At 41.8% G+C, this 21,391-nt stretch overlaps 1 protein-coding gene across 3 annotated transcripts; it reads right to left on the bottom strand.

The window, feature by feature from the left end:
* Nucleotides 1-361: 361 nt before the first annotated feature.
* Nucleotides 362-16,642, bottom strand: LOC135527891 (YTH domain-containing family protein 1-like). Of its 3 annotated transcripts, none has more exons than XM_064956524.1 (6): nt 16,265-16,642; nt 15,519-15,543; nt 6,301-6,398; nt 3,781-5,415; nt 3,264-3,311; nt 362-3,126 (listed from the first exon to the last, which is right to left on the bottom strand). In XM_064956524.1, exons 1-6 carry the CDS (start codon nt 16,289-16,291, stop codon nt 3,097-3,099), a joined length of 1,863 nt encoding a protein of 620 aa, XP_064812596.1. In that variant the 5' UTR covers nt 16,292-16,642; the 3' UTR covers nt 362-3,096. The 3 variants fall into 3 exon arrangements, with proteins under 3 accessions (XP_064812596.1, XP_064812597.1, XP_064812598.1); XM_064956525.1 differs by having other exon boundaries at nt 3,790-5,415; XM_064956526.1 differs by having other exon boundaries at nt 6,319-6,398.
* Between the last annotated feature and the right edge of the window lie 4,749 nt (nt 16,643-21,391).

Raw genomic sequence — 21,391 nt, 5'->3', positions numbered from 1 at the left:
ATCCAATCTGAATCCAACTTTCTAGTGGGATCAAGATAATCCAGATTTGTGGGATGGAAACTATCCTAACCACTACCTTCGAGTTTTGAAAAGTGCTAAATGACCTACATTCCCAGATTAAAGGTCAAATTGGATTACCACATCCTTATCCGACGGATCAGAATACCATTTTTAAGTTTTCAAAAAACTCAATTCTAACATTTAATACTATCCGATAGTGGTAATCGGATAACTTCTGAAAAACGTCCCCTGAAGACCTTTCTGGAACATGGAAGGAAAACCAAAACAGAATCACTGTCAAGTTAACAGAAGAAGTGTTTTCAGAATGATCAACAGTAATGATGAGATTAAGACAAAGTGATTGTTGCTAAATATACAGTTTATTAAGGCTTGATTTTTTCTAAAGGAAAAAATATAATAAACCAAGATAGAGCTTTCAAAACCTTACAGGTTGATCCCACTGATATAGCTAAAGTGGTTTACTTGCAAGTCTATACAATAATTCATTGTATTAATATTTGTTTTATTTCACATCATTATTCCTTTAGTGTAGTAGACATATCCTTTATTTTAGAACCATACACATGGCCCTCTATTGCAGCAAACAACTCGACACGTGCATGTAAGTCCTGAACTATAGGCATCACATCCATTTCATGCTTCTTGACCAAAAGAAAAACAGCCATGTCTATAATCTAAAGTGGCTTCCTCCACTTGTCTCCTTTCCTTCATCTATACTGGTGTGAAAGACAACTTGTGAAAGAAAACACCATAGAAATCACCCACCCCATATGGCTTTAACTCCGTTTTCACATGACTGCAGATGGAGGAGAGGAAGGAAGCCCCTTTAGACTATTGACATGCACCCGGACGTCCCCTGTACGAAGTCAAAGGTCATGTCTCCAGACATACAGGGGCTACACTACACCGGCCAGGGAAAAGAGCAGCTACACAACATCTGAGACTGGGCTGTGGTGATACACAAACATCCAGCAAGTCTGGAACTGATCCAGGCACATGGCAAGAAACAACGCTGTTACAACTCCGTGAACACAAAAGATGCGGGTTCACACTCATGTACAGCAGTGGAGGCTGGTGGAAGGAGCTATAGGAGGACGGACTCATTGTAATGGCTGGAATGGAATCAATAGAACGATATCAAACATATTGAAACCACGTTGGACTCCGTTCCAGTTATTTAATTCCAGCCACTACAATGAGCCTGTCGTCCTATAGCTCCTCCACTGATGTGCAGTAAGAGTGAGGGACAGCATTCACATCCATGTCTCTCTCTTGCTCACACACACTGTGATGTCACAGAATTCCAGGTTTAATGCTCAAGTCAGAATAAACCTACAACACAAGAGAGTGGACTGAATGGCACACAGAACAGTTTCTACCCCGTCTCTCTGTGCAGAATGGGAATCCAGCATGTCTGAGATCAGTAAGAGAACAAAGGAAATAGTGCTGTACTGTCAATAAAGGAACCGTACTAGAAAGAAATCGTTGTGCCAACCATTACTCAAAAGGGTTGTATAGTGTTTAACCACAATGTAATCAAGGTTACCAGACTGTGATTGCAGTCTGCATGATTGCACATTGTGGGCTATTAATTAGGGATAATTGGGATAATTGTTTTTCATTCAATGTTCAACCACCAATCAATCTTGATGGATAGATAATTCCTGATACCACTGACTTATTTTCAATGACTTTGACCAACAAAAAACACAGAAACCATATTTAGTTCTTATTTGTTTTCTTACTCTTGATAGTAAATCATTTGCTCATTTCAGGTCATCTCCATGACTACAGGCTCCTAAGTTAAATCTTAGCATTAACAAGAACATGAGATTTACAGAAAAAACACATTTTGAGAAGAAAGTCAAACAAAACAGATTAAGACAGATTTATGATAAACGGATAATTAACCCAAGTGATTTTTCCAAATAGAGAAACAATTCATTCATATGTAGCAGTTACAGCACATCATTCCAACTATAAAATAATTCATGTAAAATGGTGAATGCTACATTTCTCTCAGACTGGCTTGAGTACGTGAACATAATCTCCTGATAATGACACAACTTCTTCAAGACAAATGTCATTTATCTAAACAAAGTGGAAGGGTGTTCGGGATGTAAAATAGTATAATTTTCAATTCAGATGGTGAGAGCTCCATCGTCGTGGAGGACACCCATCAGTTACTTCCTTCCCAGAGGCCTTTGCACACTTCCTCCTTTGAAATGTCCCAAGTCTGACTTCAGACTATCCCTGATTTCTCCAGCACTGTCAGTTAAAGATTATTTTGACAAGTCATCAATAACTAGAAAACAAAATATTAAGGCTCCAGAAAAATCATCTTTCTGAACTGAAAATTGTCAGTAGTAAGCCATAAAATATAGACTTTGTTGATCTTGAATGAAAAATAGATAAACCGCTGAAGTCTCATTATCACACACAGTTCTAAGTCCGAACATTTTTTGCCTTTGGGATCCTCCAACCCTGTTGGCACAGTTAAACCTCTGAAGGATGGCAACACTGCCCCCCAATGGACAAACAGGGGCAGGACACGGCAGTTACTGATTGTACAGAAATATAAAGTGGCAGATATTCTCTCTTCTCCTTGGTGCTGTCAAACCCTGATTCAATTCGAGGAAGAGTTATTAGGGAGGGGCCAGGAGAGGTCAAAAACAAATCCAGGAAGAGTTATTAGGGAGGGGCCAGGAGAGGTCAAAAACAAATCCAGGAAAAGTTATTAGGGAGGGGCCAGGAGAGGTCAAAAACAAATCCAGTCTGACGAGAAAGAGTACATGGGAGAGAACGTAAAAAAACAAAGTCAATCAGAACTAAAACAATGTGATGGTGGTGGCTAGGTAATACATGAACTCAGCTTGTTATCCCTGCACAAGAGGTGATGGGTGGTACCTGGGGCCGGAAAGCGTAAGTTTCCACGGTGGTGGCAGAAATTCACCAGGATTAAATAGAAAAAAAAGAATACTTGTTTTTTTTTTTTAAATATAATTTCTGAATTCTTCTGTCTCTTAAATCGAATGTCCTAGTGTAACTGTTGATCAAGCCAAGGATAAATGTCTTCTACTGCTGTTTACTCCTGTTTTGGCGCTCCTGTGGGGAGACAAGAGAAGGACATGAATAACATTGAAAAACACAATCGAAACATCAGTGACCAAAATGTTCCTTCCACCCCTCGTCATCATAACAGTAATGTCAGATTCCTGTTGAGAGAGAAACTGGACATGTACCTGTTCCAGCCGAGAACGGTTCTGGATGGGTGCAGGCGGCTCAAAGGTCTGACAGCAGGAGTACAAGGAGAGAAGTCAGTTAAACACACACACAGAGCAACCTCTTATCAACATCTATTGAAGAGGGCTATGAAATGATAGGCTCTATATCAGGGCTCTCCACACCTGTTCCTAAAAAGCTACCGTCCTGTAGGTTTTCCCTCCAACCCTAATCTAGAGCCCCTGATGCTAACAATTAGCTGGTTGATAAACTTAAAATCAGGTTAGTTACAACTGGGTTTGGAGTGAAAAGCTCCAATACGGTTGCACTCCAGGAACAGGGTTGAGATCCCTGTTCTATGTACTGAGGACGTTCCATCTTCATATTCACTAAGATGGTAACTAATGTCAATCAAATGTTTACCAACAACAAAGGATTGTATTTGAAACAAACACTTCATGGAGGCAGGTTCTTTAGCATCCATAAAGCCTAGGAGTGGATGGACAGGATTTAACAAGACAAGTGTATCTAACACACCTTGCGTACCTCCTCCTCTTCCTCCTGCCTCTTCTCATAGTGGGAGAAGTCATCGAAGATGGAGGTGGTGTGCTTGAAGCCCACGATGATCTTCATCACCTGCTTGGCCTTCTCCAGAGGGACCTCCTGAGTGTCCCGGGAGTTGGTCACCGGCTTGTTGTCGTTGTTCTCCAAGCGGATGTGGCGCAGCTGGCTGTTGGGCACGTCCTTAACAAACAGCCAGTCCACGTCAAACTTGCCCTTCCACTTGTCCTGCGCCCACACGCCGGCACTGGTCCCGTAGTCCACGGACGAGCGCATCTCGGCCACGCCGCAGAAGTGGCCGCTGCCGTTGACGCTGAACAGCAAGTAAACGGGTCCTTTGCCGTTGAGGCCCCGGAAGGCCCCGTCCAGGCGCTTGTTGCCGTGCTCGGTGCTGCACCAGATGGAGTACTTGATGGAACGGTGGATGTCATCCTCAGAGTAGCTCTTGATGATGAACACGCGGCCGTTCTTCAGGTTCCACTCAAACACCCTGGGGTTGTAGCTGTGGGCGGCACGCAGCTTCTCCAACACCGGGTGGTTCTCCACTCCACCAGGGACCATACCGGCAGAACCAGGGAGACCGCCATTACCCCCGCTGACTATGCCAATCATACTGCTACCGTCCATGCCGGCCCCTCCTTGTCCGTATCCAAGGTTACGGTTGCGCGGGGCGACCCAGCGGGTCTGGGGAGGTGGGGGTTGGGTCTGGTGTTGGTAGGGTTGAGGAGGGGGCTGGTGGTGTAAGGCCATGGGCTGCATTTGCTGCTGCAGCAGGGACTGGGGAGGGGGCTGCATGGGGTTTGGCTGCATGGGGGTCTGGGGCTGCATGGGGTGGCCATGGGGCAGGCTCATAGCCTGCTGCTGCTGCATGGGGGCTTGGGCCACTTTATTCATAGGCCCCTTGTTGTCCCAAGTGCCAATGTCCATGTTGTGTTTGATGGGCGGAGGGGGCAGGGTTCCCCCAGGGCTGGGCATGCCTGGTTTCACCTTGGTCTTCAACTGCTGGGGTTTGGCCGGCTTACTAGCGATGGCCGCCCAGGAGGCGGGCTTCGGCGGGGGCATACCGATGGACGTACCCCCGTTCCCCTGTGCCACCACCGGCGGTCCGCCAATCACAGAGCCCACAGCCTTGATTCCTGACCCCTGGCCTGTGAGGTCACCACCAATCTTCAGGCCCACCATGCCCTGCTCCAGGCTGTTCATGCCAGGGGCCTTGTTGAGGGTGTCGCTATGGAAGCCTGTCTGGCCGTCAGGCACCAGTGTGCCACCCAGGGAGCTGGGAGGGTAGCTATAGCTGCCACCGTAGGCTGAGCTCTGAGTCTGCTGGCCCTGGGAGCCACTGGTGCCCCAGGCGGAGAAGGTCGGGTTCTCAGGGAAAAAGTTAAAGCGGTGGGGGTAGATGCTGCTGCCAAGCCCTCCAGGCTGACCAAACACGGTGTCGGGCATGAAGTGGTGGTCTCCATTGCTCAAGGGTCCGTAGGGGGTGAGGTAAGGGATTGGGGGGTCTCCACCGGTGGACCAGGGGGCCTCACTGAGGGGGTAGGGGAAGCCGATGGAGGGGGCGTAGTAGCTGGACAGGTAGGGGTCGGTCATGGACTGGTAGCTGCTGTTCTGTGGAGGTAGAACAATTACAATAATCTATACCCGTTATGTAAAAAGTTGTTTCATTAGTCTTTTGGTGTTTGCTTCACATTATGCAGCACTAATAAACAGTTAATCACAAAACACTCAGCTAGTAAATGGAAAGAACATGGACCCACAAGGCGCCCTTCAACAGACAAGGTCATGAGATATTTCTGGCATCGGTTTTAAATGAAAAACTAATAGAGAATAGAGGGTACAAGTTACATTTAGCAACTAAAAATAAAAACGTAAAACGCTATCATCTTCTGCATATCAACCGTCTTGCCCTCTACTAAGTGAAAAGCTAGGTGACAATTACATTCCATTAGGATTCATGTGAGGAAATAATGTCAGCTTTATTTGGGCATAGAGAAATTCCATTTATAAGGCTTTCAAGACACTTCAATCTTAATATGCAATACCTGACCCTGAACTTTCTTCTTCTGGAAACATCTGAGAATTGTGATCCACTGAAAACCAACTGGAAAATGTAGGCCTAGCCCAGGTATATTCAACTCTTACCCTACCAGGTCCTGAGGACAGCTGCTTTTCTGTTCTACCTGATAATAATTCTACCCACCTGGTGTCCCAGGACTGAATAAGTCCCTGGTTAGAGGGAACAATGGGAAAAAGCAATGGCTTTGAGTCCCAGATTTGAATTTGAGGGACCGAGCCTATGTTGGGGAAATCGGAAACCTTTATATAAAGAGCTTTAATAACCCATCACTTAAAATCAGTCTGATACAAATGGAGACCAACTCTTCCAACTGCAGCTTCAACACACAAACTGCCACCCCACTGTCATATAAATTCAGAATTGAATAATAAGAAAATATAAACATTATCCCATGAAAGACTGGTTAGCATTATCACCTGCGGCCAGTCACGCACCTGGGTTGATTGGCCAGTGAGGTACGGCTCAAAGTCGTTGTCGTGGACAGTCTCCTTCTGATGCAGCGAACCATTTTGCACTGAAACGACAACACAGGAGTTAGGTTTTTTGGCAAAAAGAAAATCAGGAATGATTTCTATCTCAACAATAACAGGTGAGTGGCAATGCACTGTCAGTTCAGTGAAGGGCATTTGGAAGTGTGCTTAGTAGGCAGCCTTAACACTGACACTCAGCATGCGTGTGTGGTGTCATCCTCCACAAATAACCTGCCTGCATCATCGTGATATGACCGACAGCCACCTGGCACTTGCTAGGAGACCCGTCGTATCCTGGAAGTGAATCAGGCAGTGACCTACACCCCTCAAGCAGTGTCAGTATGAGTCAAGGCCTGTGCTGTGTGTCACTGCCTGACTGCCTCAATGTCTAACACACAATTAAAGGCTAGTCACAACACCAATCAACGTCACAGCCTACCAGCAGTGAATAATCAGCGAGTCACTAAAATGTGCGTGTGTAGAGAATTTGAGGCTGGTTTGCATACATATATTCTGAATAATATCTGGTGTGCAGTCTAAGTTTGTATGTCAAAGTCAACTCACCCAGAAAGTATGGCAAAAATGTTAGCTAATAAATCAGCTGGAATTGTGCACAAAAACTTCCACCAATAATCTATGGCAAACAAATGTAGAATAGGCTGTTGACTATTGTTTAGCTAATTGACATGCAAAAGGTACCAGGCTAGATACTCTCTTCAGCTAGGTCGACACTATCTAGATCAGATAGGTGTTCCGGGAGGTGAAGCTGTAACCGTGTGCAGGGGACTAGAGACCACCAGCGCAGATCAAAAATTTACCCCAAGTAGCTAGCTACTCTAAGAAAAAAAAAAAAGTTCAAAAAAAGGTTATTGGGCTGTCCTTGTGGGTTCCTAAGGGCTATCCTACGAAGCAAGCTAGATCTACTCTGGGTTTTCTAAAGCTAACCAGCTTCAGTTAGCTTCACATTCCAGCTCAGGCTTCACCCGTACTATGAGAGTGGATGTTGCTCTTCCGCCTGCTGCTAACTCTAGCAGGCCTGTAACTGTGTGTGCATGTCACACATACCTAGTTGAACAACAAACTCTTCATTGAGACAATGCTGAAACATCAAACCAGGCTTTTATATGTTTTAACATATCGTTAATGCTGACTTCGGTGTGCTTATCAATGCACAACCACATGCACCTTTTCCCCCCACTCGTATCGATTAAATAATTGTTTTAAGTCATACAAAAGTGTTACTGTGCATGAAGTCACAAATGCATTCTGTCATTACTAAATGTGTAATGTTAAAATACCAACAATGTTTTATTATTAAAATATTTAAAATCAGTTGTCCTTTGAAAGATGGAGAGAATCTGATTTTATTGATCCTCAACTCGTGGCTCAGTCATTTAATTCAGGCTAAACGGAGATAGCCGTGAGTTAGCCTGCCCCGGAGCAAGTTAGATCTGAAGGACTCGTTGCCATAGAAATGTGCCTGGCTAAAAGGTGAGAGGCTTTTGTTAAAAGCCACGCATTGCTTATGGTCCGGTTTTGGAAACATAAGGAACGCATCTTTCATCAGCAAGAATATAAATATATATATATACAAAAAAATAAAAATAATACACACATTTATAGGGTTTGGGTTCCTACATGGCCATATCTCCATGTAACACTGCTTGTTTACAGAAAACAGATGGAAGATAGTAGACAACCTGTTCTAATTAGCTATCAGGTGTTCCCCTCTGAACACCTGTGCATAAACAGAAGACTGATGCCACAAACATGTTGTCACTGAAAAACAGTGCCGCGGGATTAAAATGAAATGTTGGTTATTTTGGGTTTTTATACAACTAATTTACCAATGTAAGTTCAATGATTTAAATTTCATTTAATTCAGGGTTTTTCTGTGAACTCAATAAAGTTTCTCTAGAGATAAATTGGATCAAGCCCATTGTGCGATGTAACATAGAGTTATAATTTCCAACAGGCCAATATTCAACAGTTTAGTGCAGAAAACATGGTAATTAGGTACAATGACCATAATCCATTGCGTGCCTACTTATCCAGTCTGTGTGGGGCTGACACAGAGAGGGATGGAAGAGGCAGAAGATGCACAATCGAGAGGGTCTCTCTACCTGATAATACATGATCTATGTGATTTATAGTTGGTATTCAGTAGTCATAAGTATGCCCTTATTTACTTTGAACACTACAATTGTTGTCAGACAGCAGCTCTGAGATTAATTGGAATGAAAGTCATCAAATAAAACAAATGCAATATACACAAGTGAAATATTTGAAAGTAAATAAATGGTTAAGTAGGGGATAAACGCCAACGTTCTGTACATGACCTTGGGAATAATGGACGATGCAGCGGGACGAGGCGGAGCAGGGTCCCTTTGTAGAGTTCATTTTTCCAAGGTAATGTACAGAACAGAAGTGTTTATCCCACTTATACCACAGTTGCCAAAGAAAACTATTTGAAAGCACACAAACTAGAGGTCAAAAGATTAATTAGGGCCAATTTCAAGTTCATAACAATTGGTAATCGGCATTTCTGGACACTGATTATATTGCAATCCACGAGGAGACTGCGTGGCAGGCTGACCACCTGTTACGCGAGTGCAGCAAGGAGCCAAGGTAAGTTGCTAGCGAGCATTAAACTTATCTTATTAAAAAAAACTATCTTAACATAGTCACTAGTAAACTACACATGGTTGATGATATTACTAGTTTAACTAGCTTGTCCTGCGTTGCATATAATCAATGTGGTGCCTGAAATTGTGTCACTTCTCTTGTGTTCATGTCTAAGCAGAATCAGGGTATATGCAACAGTTTGGGTCGCCTGGCTCGTTGCGAACTGTGTGAAGACCATTTCTTCCTAACAAAGACCGTAATTAATTTGCCAGAATTTTACATAATTATGACATAACATTGAAGGTTGTGCAATGTAACAGCAATATTTAGACTTAGGGATGCCACCCGTTAGATAAAAAAACGTAAAGGTTCCGTATTTCACTAAAATAATAAACGTTTTGTTTTTTGAAATCAAATCAAATTTTATTTGTCACATACACATGGTTAGCAGATGTTAATGCGAGTGTAGCGAAATGCTTGTGCTTCTAGTTCCGACAATGCAGTAATAACCAACAAGTAATCTAACTAACAATTCCAAAACTACTGTCTTATACACAAGTGTAAGGGGATAAAGAATATGTACATAAAGATATATGAATGAGTGATGGTACAGAGCAGCATAGGCAAGATACAGTAGATGGTATCGAGTACAGTATATACATATGAGATGAGTATGTAAACAAAGTGGCATAGTTAAAGTGGCTAGTGATACATGTATTACATAAAGATGCAGTGGATGATATAGAGTACAGTATATACGTATACATTAGAGATGAGAGATGAATAATGTAGGGTATGTAAACATTATATTAGGTAGCATTGTTTAAAGTGGCTAGTGATATATTTTTCATCATTTCCCATCAATTCCCATTATTAAAGTGGCTGGAGTTGAGTCAGTGTGTTGGCAGCAGCCACTCAATGTTAGTGGTTGCTGTTTAACAGTCTGATGGCCTTGAGATTGAAAAACAGCTTCTGTCTCTCGGTCCCAGCTTTGATGCATCTGTACTGACCTCGCCTTCTGGATGATAGCAGGGTGAACAGGCAGTGGCTCGGGTGGTTGTTGTCCTTGATGATCTTTATGACCTTCCTGTAACATCGGGTGGTGTAGGTGTCCTGGAGGGCAGGTAGTTTGCCCCCGGTGATGCGTTGTGCAGACCTCACTACCGTCTGGAGAGCCTTACGGTTGTGGGCGGAACAGTTGCCGTACCAGGCGGCGATACAGCCCGCCAGGATGCTCTCGATTGTGCATCTGTAGAATTTTGTGAGTGCATTTGGTGACAAGCCAAATTTCTTCAGCCTCCTGAGGTTGAAGAGGCGCTGCTGCGCCTTCTTCACGATGCTGTCTGTGTGGGTGGACCAATTCAGTTTGTCTGTGATGTGTATGCCGAGGAACTTAAAACTTACTACCCTCTCCACTACTGTTCCATCGATGTGGATAGGGGGGTGTTCCCTCTGCTGTTTCCTGAAGTCCACAATCATCTCCTTAGTTTTGTTGACGTTGAGTGTGAGGTTATTTTCCTGACACCACACTCCGAGGGCCCTCACCTCCTCCCTGTAGGCCGTCTCGTCGTTGTTGGTAATCAAGCCTACCACTGTTGTGTCGTCCGCAAACCTGATGATTGAGTTGGAGGCGTGCGTGGCCATGCAGTCGTGGGTGAACAGGGAGTACAGGAGAGGGCTCAGAACGCACCCTTGTGGGGCCCCAGTGTTGGCGATCAGCGGGGTGGAGATGTTGTTGCCTACCCTCACCACCTGGGGGCGGCCCGTCAGGAAGTCCAGTACCCAGTTGCACAGGGCGGGGTCGAGACCCAGGGTCTCGAGCTTGGAGGGTACTATGGTGTTAAATGCCGAGCTGTAGTCGATGAACAGCATTCTCACATAGGTATTCCTCTTGTCCAGATGGGTTAGGGCAGTGTGGTTGAGATTGCATCGTCTGTGGACCTATTTGGGCGGTAAGCAAATTGGAGTGGGTCTAGGGTGTCAGGTAGGGTGGAGGTGATATGGTCCTTGACGAGTCTCTCAAAGCACTTCATGATGACGGAAGTCGTGGTGGGGGCGGTAGTAGTGTCAGTGGCACTGTATTGTCCTCAAAGCAGGCAAAAAAGTAATTTAGTCTGCCTGGGAGCAAGACATCCTGGTCCGTGACTGGGCTGGTTTTCTTTTTGTAGTCCGTGATTGACTGTAGACCCTGCCACATACCTCGTGTCTGAGCCATTGAGCCGTCTACTGACGCTTAGCTTGTTTGATAGCCTTGCAGAGGGAATAGCTGCACTGTTTGTATTCGGTCATGTTTCCAGTCACCTTGCCCTGATTAAAAGCAGTGGTTCGCGCTTTCAGTTTCACGTGAATGCTGCCATCAATCCATGGTTTCTGGTTTGGGAATGTTTTGATCATTGCTATGGGAACGACATCTTCAATGCACGTTCTAATGAACTCGCACACCGAATCAGCGTATTCGTCAATGTTGTTGTCTGACGCAATACGAAGCATATCCCAGTCCACGTGATGGAAGCAGTCTTGGAGTGTGGAATCCGCTTGGTCGGACCAGCGTTGGACAGACCTCAGCGTGGGAGCTTCTTGTTTTAGTTTCTGATCAACAAAATGGAGTCGTGGTCAGCTTTTCCGAAAGGAGGGCAGGGCCTTATATGCGTCGCGGAAGTTAGAATAACAATGATCCAAGGTTTTGCCAGCCCTGGTTGCGCAATCGATATGCTGATACAATTTAGGGAGTCTTGTTTTCAGATTAGCCTTGTTAAAATCCCCAGCTACAATGAATGCAGCCTCAGGATGTATGGATTCCAGTTTGCAAAGAGTCAAATAAAGTTCGTTCAGAGCCATCGATGTGTCTGCTTGGGGGGGAATATATACGGCTGTGATTATAATCGAAGAGAATACTCTTGGTAGATAATGCGGATGACATTTCATTGTGAGGAATTCTAAATCAGGTGAACAGAAGGATTTGAGTTCCTGTATGTTTCTGTGATCACACCACGTCTCGTTAGCCATAAGGCATACACCCCCGCCCCTCTTCTTACCAGAAAGATGTTTGTTTCTGTCGGCGCGATGCGTGTAGAAACCCGTTGGCTGCACCGACTCCGATAGCGTCTCTCCAGTGAGCCATGTTTCCGTGAAGCAAAGAACGTTACAGTGAAATGATAGTTTATGGATTTGACCATATTAATGACCAAAGGTTCATATTTCTGCGTGTTTATTATAATTAAGTCTATGATTTGATATTTGATAGAGCAGTCTGACTGAGCGGTGGTAGGCAGCAGCAGGCTCGTAAGCATTCATTCTAACAGCACTTTCCTACATTTGCCAGAAGCTCTTTGCAATGCTTGAAGCACACCACGGTTTATGACTTCAAGCCTATCAACTCCCGAGATTAGGCTGGCAATAATAAAGTACCTATAAGAACATCCAAAAGTCGAGGTATATGAAATACAAAGAGTACCCGCAAAACACCATTCTCAACGTCAACAGTGGAGAGGCGACTCCGGCATGCTGTCCTTCTTGGCAGAGTTGCAAAGAAAAAGCCATCTCAGACTGGCCAATAGAAAGAAAAGATTAAGATCGGCAAAAGAACACAGACACTGGACAGAGGAACTCTGCCTAGAAGGCCAGCATCCCGGAGTCGCCTCTTTACTATTGACGTTGAGACTGGTGTTTTGCGGGTACGATTTAGTGAAGCTGCCAGTTGAGGACTTGTGAGGCATCAATTTCTCAAACTAGACACTCTAATGTACTTGTACTCTTGCTCTGTTGTGCACCGGGGCCTCCCACTCTTTCTATTCTGGTTAGGGCCATTTTGTGCTGTTCTGTGAAGGGAGTAGTACACAGCTTTGTACAAGATCTTCAGTTTCTTGGCAATTTCTCGCATGGAATAGCCTTTATGTCTCAGAACAAAAATAGACAGATTCAGGAGAAAGTTCTTTGTTTCTGGATATTTTGAGCCTGTAATAAAACCCACAAATACTGACGATCCAGACATTTAACTAGTCTAAAGGCCAGTTTTATTGAATCTTTAAATCAGAACAACAATTTAAGCTGTGCTAACAATGGCAAAGGGGTTTTCTAATGATCAATTAGCCTTTTAAAATTATAAACTTGGACTAGCTAACAACATGCTATTGGAACACAGGAGTGGTTTCTGATAATGGGCCTCTGTATGCCTACGTAGATATTCAAAAACATTTTTTAATCATCCGTTTCCAGCTATAATAGTAATTTACAATGTCTAAACTGTATTTCTGAGCAATTTGATGTCATTTTAAATGTTTTTGTCTATGTGCTTTTCTTTAAAAAACAAGGACATTTCTAAGTGACCCCAAACTTTTGACCGGTGATTGTGTGTGTGTGATATATCTATGATGGGATGTATAGACATTATGTGGATAGAATATGTAGTATATCTGAAGAATACTTAAGATATACAATTCTATGTACAGCAATAGTTGAATAGGATACATTTACATTTACATTTAAGTCATTTAGCAGACGCTCTTATCCAGAGCGACTTACAAATTGGTAGCCTTGACTAGAATACAGTATATTCATTTGAAGTGGGTAAAACAGTACATAAACATTATTAAAATGACCAGTGTTCCATGTCTATGTACATAGCATAGCAGCCTCTAGGGTGCAGGGTTGAGTAACCAGATGGTAGCCGACCAGTGACATTGACTAAGTTCAGGGCAGGGTACTGGTTAGAGACCAGCTAGTGATGGCTTGGCGAGTCTCGTAGTCCCAGCGTTGATGTACATGTACTGACCTCGCCTTCTGGATGATAGCGACTGCTGCAGCCAGAATAACAACAAAGTTGATTCCGTTGCGTTCGTTTCAGCTGTTTATCCCATTTATACCACAGTTGCCAAAGAAAATACTAAGCACACATTTACCGGTAGAAAGAAAAACATTTTGTTTTTGTTTTAATTTCTATAAGCAAATTAATTCTCTCATATTTTGGTTGCTAGAGACCCAGTCGTTCGTTTGATATTTATGGATGCAACCCAGTCGTTCGTTCTTTATGTTCCATTACTATGCTTGTGGCGACGTTGTTGTCCCTTGCTTGCTAGACAGCTAGCTATGGCTAACACAGGCACGACCTCTGCAGACAGAATAACGGCAAAGTAGCTGTTTTCTATTGATATTCAGTAGGATAAATCCATAACAATGACATGATAATGCCCAATGTTGCCTGTCATAGCAAGAAAAGTTTGCCTTCTCATCAGGAGACTTGAAACTGTTCATTGCGAGGAGATCGCATTGCATATCAAATACTAGACTAGAAGCTAGATAAATACTTTGTTGGTAGCAAACCTGCCAATATGACAAAAGTATTAAAAAATGTTGCTGAAAACAGCTGGTGAAACTAGAAACATGAGAGGATTTGACAGCAAAGCGCCACATGTGTCATGACCACAGTAGGCACCAGAGAAATTCATGTTCATCACTCACCGTGCTAGGTCATCAGATGCTCCAAAAAATATGTCTCTGCACAAACAAATCAATGCTAGCTAGCTAAGTTTTCCTTGATGGACCTGTGTTTACAATGCATCTAATTTCAGTTGTGTAGCTGTTGGTTTAGCCTTTGTAACTTTGCAGAAAGTAAGATCTGCATGTTTTTACTTAACCTTTATTTAACTAGGCAAGTTAGTTAAGAACAAATTATTATTTTACAATGACAGCCTACCCAGTCCAAACCCTCTCCTAACTTATAAACTGGGTGGTTCGAGCCCTGAATGCTGATTGGCTGACAGCCGTGGTATATCAGATTGTATACCACGGGTATAACAAAACATTTTTACTGCTCTAATTACTTTGGTAACCAGCCAATACACCATGCTGCGTCATGCCTAAGAACAGCCCTTATCCGTGGTATATTTGCCATATACCACACCTCCTCGGGCCTTATTGCTTAAAGTAGTAGTAAAGGGAAGTCACTACCATCAACGGTCCTTTATTAATTGTTCTACATTACATGTTATAGCATTCAACCCACTTAATGCATTGTGCATTTATTGTTTACAGTAATAATTCAAATGGAAATCCGTGATTCGTTTTTAATAATCGACACTAAACCGAACTCACAAAGCACTAATTGCTCAGCACTACAAATACTGTGGGCTGCAACTCTGTTAAAACAGCATAGGCCTACAGTAAGTCTATATTTTGCATTTGTGAATTTATTTTGATGTAATATAAAAGTAGAGGGCTTGATGTTTCTAGAACCATACCGCAATTGAGAATCGATTCACAATTATAATTTTGCTGTCAATTCGCTTTTCCTAACATAACATGTAAGGTCGCTTAACTATAAGGATAACGTTAGGCTCTGATAGTCCATTATTGGGTTAACCCAAAGGGATTCTACAGAAAGTTATCCCACCGGGACAGCCAAAGACCCCTTTTAGATTCTAGCTAGGTAGAACCTCCCCCCCCCTAAAACTGCAACTAAATATACGGCTGTTTTTCTTTTGGTTATAGATAGGCCTATTTGATAGATACGTGTTAGCTATGTGAAATGCAATGATTCTTACCTTTAGATGCTTGTCCCTTTGATCTCTGCATCCCCATTGGATCGCACCGGGAATAAAAGAAAACATGCATGTTAGCCAAAGGGAGCTTCACCATACATTACCTACCTAGCTAACTGGGCCTATCCGCTGGCTAGCTAGTTAACTAGCTGACAAGTGTCTAACCATGATCAGACTAACGTTGGCCAGCTAAAAGTTCTGGCTAGCTAGCTACGTAACACCATGGGAAAATCCCATCAGTGAGTTGGTCAGCTAGCTTTTTGGCTAAACGCATAGCTTAAATATGACTAACAAGATCATCAAGCAACGATGTAACGCTGCAAGATAGCTAGTTAACTTACTAACTAGCTACGCCCATTTAGCCAACTAACTAGCTAACGTTAAGCTAATATTTAAGTGGCTCATTGGTTATCAGGTTAGTTAACCCCTGATTTCTAAACAAGAGTTGGCTAGTTAGCAGGTTAGCAAGATGTTAGCTACCGAGCCAACATTACTTCGCTAGCAAATAGTTTGCTTAACGTTAACGTTAGCTACTTGTTTGCCCTCAAACATCGTACAGTAAAACTATGCAAATATGTGGTCGCAAAACGTCCTTCGTTTGAACAAACCGGTTAGTTAGCTTGCCAACAAACCGCCTAGCACAATTAAATTAGTTTGAAACGTAGCTAACGTTACCTGGCTACGTAAGGTTAATTAGCTAGCGAACATATTTACTGCACGGCGAGATGCATCGTCCTGCCTAACGTTACCTGAGGGTCAATGCTTGTGGCAGACATAATTCATTAAGCAAGTCCCTGGATTCGCACGGAGCCTAGCAGGTCAGTGTATCTGATGCTCCGGTTTTCGATGGTTCCTAGCTCAGTTAGCTGGCTAGGCTAGCTAAAGTGTTTTTCCACTGCTTGTATCCCCAGATCAACTCCCACAGTGCAAGTATCTTATCCGGTCCGCTCGGATTCAATGTCCAAGCTTAAATAAGTCCGGATAATATTTCTCCACAGAATATTGTTTTTGGATCCGGTACAATCTCTGTCCACAGTTAAATCTTTTACGTCTTTTTTTTCCACTCCAGAGATCCTTCCACAGTTAGCGTGCAGCACTTCCCCCAATGGCTGTTCTATCCCATTGGTTCCATCCGGGTTCTAGACTGAACTTTACGACAGCGACACTGGGTTTCTTGAAAGGTGAGTGGCCCTGCACACAGTGGGGCAACGATATTTGGCTTTCCCATGGATCTGAACGCTCCGCTGGTGTCACTACAATGAAAAATACCTTTGATGGTAATATTCTACACTCGGAATGTGACCCCTTTGGTCACTTTATTTGTCTTATGATCAGTTATAGTTACTCATTACTGTAAACTTCTACTGGTACAACACCAAACATGAGAATGGTGAACTGCTTGAATCTACAGAGAAACATATACTTCATTGGTTATCTAAATTTCCCAATTCGTTATAATTGATAGGAGGGGACTTTAACATTAACAATAGATAATTCAACTGATAGATGGCCCCCAGGTAGGCCAACCAATCAGAATTTGGGTTAATACTTTTTATGGAAAAGTTTTATCTTACTGATATATGGAGAGAGATGTTTCCGGCCGAAAGATCATTCACTTGGAGTAACAAAACAGGCTCCAGACAATCCAGAATAGATTGTTGTCTTATATCCAAATGTATTGATAGTGACTGTGTTACTACAAATATTTGTACTACTCCCCTCACAGACCATAGGGTCATTTACATTGATATCAAAATATTTACCCCTGATACTAACCTTGGCAGAGCATCCTACTGGAAGCTAAATAGCTCATTATTAAATAATGATATAGTTAAGTTTGAGGTTAAAGATGTGCTCTCACACTTTTGGGAAAGGGCTTGTGAAGAAAAATCTTATTGCACGAACTGGGAGCTCTTTAAATTTGAGGTGTCCAAATACCTTAGAAAATATGGTAGTAACCTTGCTAAGACCAGAAGAGCTGAGGAGGAAAAGGTGATCATTAAGATAACTTCCCTTTCTCAGAGGTCCCCAGCTGACCTCTTGGGGGAGGAGAAGATGGAACTAATTGAGTTACAAAATGAACTGGATAATATATATAAATTAAAAGCAGAAGGAGCCTTTATTGGATCTATGAAAAAATGGATTGAGGAGGGAGAACAGAATTCATCCTATTTCTTTAGACTTGAGAAATTTCACTCTAAAAATAACACTCTCCATAAATTAAACATTGATGGTGTTATTACAGATGACCAAAAATTAATTGCTAAATTTTAATTGCAATTTTTTTTTGACAGAAAATGATATAGCTCTTCATATTGTCAGGAATCCACAGATATGTTTTTTAACTCACTGAATAATGTTCACTCTAACAGTGATATAGAATCTAAACAGTGCGATGAACCCATCAAAGTTGAAGAGATTACAGACTCTATCAAACATCTAAAGAACAATAAATCAACAGGTGCTGATGGAATTAAATCAGAATTTTACAAATTATTTTCTGAACAAGCAGCTCCCTTCCTATTTGAAATCTTTTTAGAGAGTATTAAAAACAATGTTCTCCCTCCTACAATGAGTCAGGGGTTAATAACACTGATATCTAAGCATAAAAAAGAAGTGCTGCTCATCGATAACTGGCGTCCAATTTGTCTTCTTAATAATGACTATAAGATGAAACACAGCCTTACTACTTGCAAAAAGAATGAAAGAAGTCCTGGATGCAATCATTGATGAAACACAGTCTGGCTTCATGAGGAACATATTTCTAACAATGTCAGACTAGTATTAGACGTACTTGACTACTCAGACCTAATAACTGAGGATAGCTTCATATTATTTTTAGGTTTTTATAACGCAGTCCACTCCCTTGAGAGACTTGGCTTCTGGGATTTTTTTCTGCAAAGTTATTAAGACTCTCTATGCACATGGTAACAGCTCTATTAAATTGAAATGTGGCACCTCACCTAGATTTGAGTTAAAGAGAGGACAACCTTGCCTAATTCCTATCTCCCCGTACCTGTTTTATTAATCACCCAACTTCTTGCAAATTCTTTAAATAATAGTCCTGTACAAGGTATTTCCATAGCTGGTAAAGAAATGATTATAAGCCAGCTGGCTGACGATACTACACTTTCTCTGAAAGACGCTAACCAAATTCCCATATCGATCAATGTGATACAATCCTTTTCCAAAGCATCTGGTCTATATCTTAACATTAATAAATGTGAACTCATAGCTGTCAAAGATTGTGTGACACCTTCATATTATGGTATTCCAGTAAAAGAAGAACTTCCATATTTAGGCATAACCATTACAAAGGATCAAAAGTCTAGAGGCTTATTAAATTTGAACCCTCTTATTAAAAATACCCAGAAGAAGCTAAATCAATGGCTACAAAGGGACTTATCTTTAAAAGGTAGAGTCCTAATAACCAAAGACGAAGGTATCTCTAGACTAACACATGGTGTACTATCTTTATATCTTGACAGTAAAATAAGCAAGGAGATAGACCAGATGCTTTTCACCTTTCTGTGGAGAAACCCATTACATTAGGAAAACTGTTGTAATGAACACTTATGAGAATGGTGGACTTTCTGGGCTTTACTACTTTATATAATACTTTTAAGATCAATTGGATAAAACAATTCCTAAAAAGACCCACTTCTATCTGGAATTTTATTCCTCATCATGTCTTCTCTACTTTTGGTGGCCTTAACTTCATGTTGTTTTGTAATTATAATATTGACAAAATTCCAGTGAAACTTTCTGCTTTTCATCAGCAGGTTTTCTTGTCATGGTCCTTAATTTATAAACACAATTTTTCTCCACACAGATATTATATATGGAATAATCGGGATATATTGTATAAAAATAGTTCTTTGTTTTTAGAATATTTGTTCTGAAATAATATCCTATTGGTGAGCCAACTGGTAAATGCAGAGGGTCTTTACTCAGTTCTAAGGAATTCTTATCACTTTACAAGGTCCCTGTAACACCTAAACATGTTGCCATTGTTTTAGATGCCATTCCCTCAGGTGCTGCTCTGTTACTCAGGAACGTGTCAAGACCTGACCCTCAGAGCCTACCTTCTACTGACCTTGTTGACTCATCAGTAGGAAAGATTTGTTTCTCTTTTGGTCCATTCAACAACAGAGCGATACGAACGTTGTTTCAGCAGGATATTGTATCTATACCTTATGTCATGCCTTTTTGGAATGGATTTATTGATAATATCTGTTGGAAAAAAGTTTGGATGTTGCCACACACATACCCACTTGTTAACAAAATTAAGGAAGTTTCCTTTAAAATTATTCATAAATATAATCCTGCCAACCACTATATGAAGAAGTTTAAGGAAAACATCAACTCAAATAGCTCCTTTTGTAATGACCACCCAGAAACAGTGTTGCATCTTTTTTGGCATTGTATTCATGTAAGAAAACTCTGGCAAGACATCAGTAGATTTATAATTGAACACATTTATGAAGATATTACACTATTGTGGATAGATGTACTGCTTGGGTTCTTTACATACAATAGAAATAAGCTGAAACATTTTTATGTAATTAATTTCATTATTATTTTGGCCAATTTTCATATACACGAAAATAAATTGAACTGTATTTTAAGACAGTTAAATACTCAACTAACAAAACAGCTGTTAGAATTTTAAGTGTATGTATGTCCCTTAAGGTCCTTGTGTAATTGTAATGTGATATTGTACCCCCAGCTCGATTGTCCAGTGTATGTAGTCTGTATGTTCTTGTGTTCCCTCATGTACTTTCTGTATTGATTTGTTGTTCATTAAACATTTTAAAATAATCAAACACAAAAACAAAAACAAAACAAAAAAAGTGAGTGGCCCTGCATGGTGGACCAGTGTTGGCAGGTTAGAATGAGTCTAGTGACAGTTTATGGGAAGTTTATGCAAAACAGGTACGATGCATGGTACAATGAGGGGCAGTAATTTCAATAAATAGTCAAATGTTGCTGTTGTTGTGAGACACCAGACATGTAGAAGTCCCATTCAGACACAGGGATTTAGGCCTATACTAAAGGCTACAAAGACAATATTTTTCCTAGGCCTAAATCATGCCGAAATAAATATTAGGCTATCCAGATATAACCCCTTGCCTAACAGATTTACATTGGATGTAGGCCAGGGAAGATGTTTATAATTCAAATCAAATGTTATTTGTCTAAATACAACTGGTGTAGACCTTACAGTGAAATGCTTACTGAAATTCCATCATGAGCTATGCAAACTGTAGAAATAAAGATCATGAGCTTTATGCCTAAGTCTCTAACAACAAAAATCTGGGGGGTTACAGTGAACCCGGCTATAAATCCTGGATATATTTTCTATTAAAGTATAGGCCTAATATGCCTTAACCACCTCCTTGAAGAAGGCTCATTGGTCTTCTACTTATAGTCTCCCTTTCCCTCTTCTCCTCTCTCTAAGGCAGTAAGGGAACACATTGACAATCAGTAGTTGGGCACAGATGGCTGAACGGCTCACTTTTGTGTGTGAGTTGGACTGCAGGTATACTGATGAGGAGGCACACAAAGGTATGTACAGTTGGTATTGGTTCGATACCTTAAAAAAGGTAGAGGTGTGGATCAGAAAACCAGTCAGTATCTGGTGGGAACATCAGTTGCATCATGCAACGCTACACATCTCCTTCACATAGAGTAGATCAGGCTGTTGATTGTGGCCTGTGGAATGTTGTCCCACTCCTCTTCAATGGCTGTGTGAAGTTGCTGGATAATGTCGGGAACTGGAACACGCTGTCGTACATGTCGATCCAGAGGATCCCAAACATGCTCAATAGGTGACTTGTCTGGTGAGTATTTAGGCCATGAAAAAAATGGGGAAA

The sequence above is a fragment of the Oncorhynchus masou genome, chromosome 33, assembly GCF_036934945.1.
Source record: "Oncorhynchus masou masou isolate Uvic2021 chromosome 33, UVic_Omas_1.1, whole genome shotgun sequence".
Lineage (NCBI taxonomy): Eukaryota > Metazoa > Chordata > Actinopteri > Salmoniformes > Salmonidae > Oncorhynchus > Oncorhynchus masou.
This window is presented reverse-complemented; position numbering and strand designations above follow the sequence as displayed.